This window comes from Eubalaena glacialis, chromosome 10 (assembly GCF_028564815.1).
Source record: "Eubalaena glacialis isolate mEubGla1 chromosome 10, mEubGla1.1.hap2.+ XY, whole genome shotgun sequence".
Taxonomy (NCBI): domain Eukaryota; kingdom Metazoa; phylum Chordata; class Mammalia; order Artiodactyla; family Balaenidae; genus Eubalaena; species Eubalaena glacialis.
Window position 1 is genome coordinate 19,795,691 of NC_083725.1, and position 6,000 is coordinate 19,801,690.

The 6,000-nt window shown below is 38.3% G+C and overlaps 2 protein-coding genes across 2 annotated transcripts in view; both read right to left on the minus strand.

The window, feature by feature from the left end:
- The window catches only part of C10H11orf65 (chromosome 10 C11orf65 homolog), a 71,206-nt gene extending 68,154 nt beyond the window's left edge, over positions 1 to 3,052 (minus strand). Inside the window, exon 1 of the mRNA XM_061202564.1 lies at positions 2,972 to 3,052. Coding sequence (XP_061058547.1) covers positions 2,972 to 3,052 — 81 coding nt within the window. The remainder of the gene's footprint in view (positions 1 to 2,971) is intronic.
- LOC133099103 (large ribosomal subunit protein uL30-like) lies at positions 1,002 to 1,382 on the minus strand. The gene has a single exon (XM_061202565.1). The coding sequence runs from the start codon at positions 1,380 to 1,382 to the stop codon at positions 1,002 to 1,004; it is 381 nt and encodes a 126-aa protein (XP_061058548.1).
- Positions 3,053 to 6,000: the final 2,948 nt, after the last annotated feature.

A 6,000-nucleotide genomic window follows, 5' to 3' on the forward strand; every position in this document is an offset into this window, starting at 1 on the left:
CAGGGGGTCAGGAATCTACCACCATGTTCTTAACAGGAAACACCCCATTTGGCTGGGGAAAGGGTCCATCCCATCTCATAGATCCAAGAGTAGGTTAAAATTCTGAGCTAGAGAAAAGCACTAAGCCAACTGCAGGCAAGGATAAGGAAGTTACCAGATACACTTAGAGACAGCCACATCTGAGAGCTTGCCAAGCTGTCACTGAAGTTAGAACATGGACTCACAGCAGAGAGCATTGTTTTTGTGTGCTTCTTTCCAATTGTATTTCAAGTTCTTTCCAAAACAAGGCCCTGGGCTTGGTTCACTGCTGTCTTGTATTCGTGCTTGGGTATTCATTCACCAACATTAAACCCCAGGATAGAAGATGTGATAAAACAGGACTCCTTTCTCCATGGAGTGAATCTTTGTTGGTTTCAGTGGTGGACGGTAGTCATCACAGAAAACACACAGGAAGTTTTCCTTGGAACTGAGGTGGGATGAAAAGTGCCTCCTGTGAACATCATCATCTTTTTCCTGACCTTTCACCTCCAGTTTCTGAAGATAAAGCAGAAAATAATCTTCCTTGAAGATAATGGGTAACAATTCCATAAAACAAAAACACATGCTTCCAATGCACTGTGTTCTCAGATATTCTGGGTTTAGTTCAGCTGCCAGATGAGTCGATTGACGCATTCACCTTGATAGCCAGGTGAGCCCACTTCCTTGAGGAAGCCCGCTCTATTCTTGGTAGCATGATAGGCCACTGAGAGTTGCAAAGGGCACAAGAACCCTGAGATCACCTGAAAATCCTTCCCTGGGAAGGCAACTCCATGAATGAGGTCTTCCAAGCAAATGACACCAAACTTACCCAGTTGCTCCCCAATCACTGTGTTGTCTGTCAGTGTGACGATTTTATTCTTGACCTTGGCTTGTCCACATTTAAAGATGAGTTCCTGAACAGACTTCAGATTTGCAAATCCCTGGGTCACATAAGGTTCCACTATATGAAACATTTTTATGGTTTAAGGAGATACTTTCATAAAGACACCACTGAAAATCTTATTCAGGCAAAGTCTTGCAATGGTCCTCTGCACCAGTAAACTCACACCATTAATCATTTGGATGTGTACAACAAAGGCCAAGGAGTGTTTATCTGGCACTTCCAAGCCATGAGGTTTCACTTCTAGTTGTCTGAGTCGCACCCTGTCACGTAGTTGCCACCAGGAATCATGTAGGAACCATTCTAGTTGCTTAAACTTGAGTTTTTCTCCTTTCCTCTGCTCCTTCCTTTGCAAAAGCGCCTGCTTTGCCTGGGTGGCTTTGAGGGCCTGATAAGTCTTCCTCTTTTTCAGGAGATTTCCTGGAACCAAAGGGATCTTTTTTCTTGGCTCTACCTCTGCCATCTTTCCAAAGCTGTGGGCTACTCTGGGTTTGTTTCTCTTATGCACAATGGTAAATATCCATCTACCAGCAGATTTTTGACTAATGATAAATATCTACCTGCCTATACCTTTGGGTCTTGAAGTGACAGTGGAGACAACTGGCACAGCTGTTCCATGTACAGACCTTCAATTAACCCCATTGTCTATAGTCATTCTCCTTTTAGCCTTTTTAAATTGCTAAATCCTAATTGATATCCTTTCTAGGGTTCCAATGACAAATGAGCTATCTCACTAGTGCCCCTTTAAGGTATGTATAGGCAAGTCTTCTACATAGATATGTCCAACAGGATACTACCATTTATTTTTGGTATGAGATAAAATTTCCTATTTGCTCATGAACTCCCTTCTCTCTGTTATGGGTTAACTTTCTATACATTGTCACTTCAGTTGGGTTCTAGAGGGATAGAAAGTGAAAATGTGTGCTCAGTCTACCATCTTGTTAAAATACACACACACACGTTTGTTTATATACATGGTTTCTCTACTGAAGCTCCTTAAACACAAGGATGTATTGTAAAATGCCTAGCACAGTGTCAGGAACATAACAGGTGTTCAAAGGTATGTGGCTGATTGGATTTGAATGTGGGAGAGAAGAAGTTACAAATGACAGAAAAGCTTAAGCCTAGATGACAAGTATGCTGTTAGAAACCAACAAAGGAATAGTAGATTTTAAAGGAAACTCTTTTTTTTTAAGTGTTGGAAATCAATAGTTGTGCCCCAGCATAGGCAAATAATGGAAACTATTTTTCAAGACATCATTAACTGATATAAAGGTATTTTTGTGTGCTAGAAAGAGAGCCATACCACTTCACACACAGACAGAGTGTTGACGCTATCCTAGAGAAAAGAGAAAAGTCATTTCACCTCTTGGCTCTCACCCAACCCAGTAAATCAACTTGGAATATTCCTTATTGGATAAGGAGACTAATTCTACTCAGACTAGAGCATGGTGAGAAACTAGTACATTAATCCAAATATACTTTACGTCCTCAAGAGTAGGTACTGAATAAATATTAAATGAGTGAATGTATCCCTAACACTTGCTCACAAACCTGATTCCAGAGTCAAGATATAAAATTTTTAGAGGTGAAAGCCAAATAAGCCAATTAGTGATACTTTTGCTCATAGTAGCCATTATCAAAGTGCCTGGCCCAGATCAGAAACTCAATAAATATTAGTGAGGTTAATGAGATAATTAATTAATGTTAACTTTTTGAAACTTCAAAAAATGTCTACTTATAAAGCAAAGGGTGGTATACAACACTTTAATATACTAAAAGCTATTGAATTGTATACTTTATTATTTTTTAAAGTCTTTATTGAATTTGTTACAATATTGCTTCTGTTCTATGTTTTGGTTTTTTGGCCACAAGGCATGTGGGATCTTAGTTCCCCAACCAGGGATCGAACCCGCACCCCCTGCATTGGAAGGCGAAGTCTTAACCACTGGACCGCCAGGGAAGTCACTGAATTGTATACTTTAAACAGGTGAACTATATGATATATCAATTACATTTCAATAAAGCTGCAAAAAACCGAAATAAACTCACAAGGCAACTTTTCCAGGCCTTCTGAATGACTCTGGCAGCTCTATCTCTCTTTGTAAATTCTGATTCCTGTTTCCAAGCCATGCAAAAGTCCTAAAAGAGAATAAGCAAAGGAGTATATTTTAAATTACTTTATATACTCCATTATGAAACTGTCACTAGAACTCAATGAAAATCAAATAGAAAGTATAAAGGAAATAATGAAAATGATACTTGATATCAAAATAACTATAATAAAAATTAAAATTGACACCTATAATTGATAGCCTAATATGTTCCAATTTGTTTCTTTTTTTATTGAAGTATAGTTGATTTACAATATTATATTATTTTCATTATTTTTAAAGATTATACTCCATTTAATGTTATTACAAAACAATGACTATATTTCCCTGTGCTGTACAATATATCCTTGTTGATTATCTATTTTATTCATAGTAGTTTGTAGCTCTTTTTTTTTTTTTTAAAGAAGGGAGTCATTATTTTTTAAAGTATTTGTTTATTTATTATTTATGGCTGTGTTGGGTCTTCGTTTCTGTGCGAGGGCTTTCTCTAGTTGTGGCAAGCGGGGTCCACTCTTCATCGTGGTGCGTGGGCCTCTCACCATCGCGGCCTCTCTTGTTGCGGAGCACAGGTTCCAGACACGCAGGCTCAATAATTGTGGCTCACGGGCCCAGTTGCTCCGCGGCATGTGGGATCCTCCCAGACCAGGGCTCGAACCCGTGTCCCCTGCATTGGCAGGCAGATTGTCAACCACTGCACCACCAGGGAAGCCCAGTAGTTTGTATCTCTTAATCCCTTACTCCTATCTTGTCCCTCCCCTTTTCCCACTGTCCACTGGTAACCACTAGCTTGTTCTCTATATCTGTAGGTCTGTTTGTTTTATTATATACATTCATTTGTTTTAGCTTTTAGATTCCACATGTAAGTGATAACATAGAGTATTTGTCTTTGTCTGACTTTTTCACTAAGCATAATACTCTCTAGGTCCATTCGCATTGTTGCAAATGGCAGAATTTCATTCTTTTTTACAGCTGAGTAATATTCCATTGTATATATACATACCGCATCTTCTTTATCCATTCATCTGTTGATGGATACTTAGGTTGCTTCAATATCTTGGCAATTGTAAATAATGCTGCTATAAACATTGGGGTTAATATATCTTTTTGATTTGTGTTTTCATTTTCTTTGGCTATATACCCAGCAGTGGAATTGCTGGATCATATAATAGTTCTATTTTTAGTTTTTTGAGGAAGGTCCATACTGTTTTCCACATTTGCTGCACCAATTTACATTCCCACCAACAGTGTATGAGGGTTCCCTTTTCTCCACATCCTTGTCAATGTTTGTTACTTGTAGACTTTTTGATGATAGTTACTCTGACAGATGTGAGGTAATATCTCATAGTTTTGATTTGTATTTCTCTAATGACTAGCAATGGTGAACATCTTTCCATGTGCCAGTTAGCCACCTGTATGTCTTCTTTGGAAAAATGTCTATTCAGGTCTTCTGCCCATTTTTAAATTGGATTGTTTGTTTTTTTGATATTGAGCTGTATGTGCTGATTACATATTTTGATTATTACCCCTATTGTTCATACCATTTGCAAATATTTTCTCATATTCTGTAGGTTGTCTTTTTGTTTTGTTGATGGTTTCTTTTGTTGTGTGAAAGCTTTTAAGTTTAAGTAGGTCCCAGTTGGGGTTTTTTTTGCTTTTATTTCTTTTGCCTTAGGAGAATGATCCAAGAAAATTTTGTTATGATTTTATCTAAGTGTGTTCTGCAAATCTTCTCTTCTAGGAGTTTTATGGTTTCAGGTTTTACATTTAGGTCTTTAAACCACTTTGAGTTTTTGTATATGGTGTGAAGGAATGTTCTAATGTGCCACTGTTTTATATGTGGCTGTCCAGTTTTCCCAAAACCACTTGCTGAAGAGACTGTCTTTTCTTCATTGTATATTCTTGCCTCCTTTGCTGTAAATTAATTGACTGTAGGTGTGTGGGTTTATTTATGGACTCTCTATTCTGTTCCATTAGTCCATATGTCTGTTTTTGTGCCAATACCATGCTGTTTTGATTACTGTATAGTATTATCTGAAGTCTGGAAGTGTTATGCCTCCAACTTTCTTCTTTTTTCTCAGGATTGCTTTGGGAATTCAGGGAGTTTTGTGGTTCCATATAAATTTTATTTTATTTTAACATTTTATTTTATATTGGAGTATAGTTTATTAACAATGTTGTGTTAGTTCCAGGTGTACAGCAAAGTGATTCAGTTATACGTATACATGTATCTATTCTTTCTCAAATTCTTTTTCCATTTAGGTAGTTACATAATATTGAGCAGAGTTCCCTGTGCTATACAGTAGGTCCCGGTTGGTTATCCATTTATTTTTTTAAAATTTATTTGGCTGAGTTGGGTCTTTGTTACTGCACGCGGGCTTTCTCTAGTTGCAGCGAGCAGGGGCTACTCTTCATTGCGGTGCACGGGCTTCTCATTGCAGTGGCTTCTCTTGTTGCGGAGCATGGGCTCTAGGCATGCGGGCTTCAGTAGTTGTGGCTCGCGGGCTCTAGAGCACAGGCTCAGTAGTTGTGGTGCATGGGCTTAGTTGCTCCGCAGCATGTGGGATCTTCCTGGACCAGGGCTTGAACCCGTGTCCCCAATCCGCATTGGCAGGCGGATTCTTAACTACTGCACCACCAGGGAAGCCCGGTTATCCATTTTAACAATCAATCAATCCCAAACTCCCTAACTATCCCTCCCACCACCCCCCTCTGGTAACCATAAGTTCCTTCTCTAACTCTGAGAGTCTGTTTCTGTATTGTAAATAAGTTCATTTGTATCATATTTTTTTAGATTCCACATATAAGTGATATCATACGATATTTGTCTTTGTCTGACCTACTTCATTCATTATGACAATCTCTAGGTTCATCCATGTTGCTGCAAATGGCATTATTTCATTCTTTTTAATGGCTGAGTAATATTCCATTGTATATATGTACCACATCTTCTTTATTCATTCATCTGTT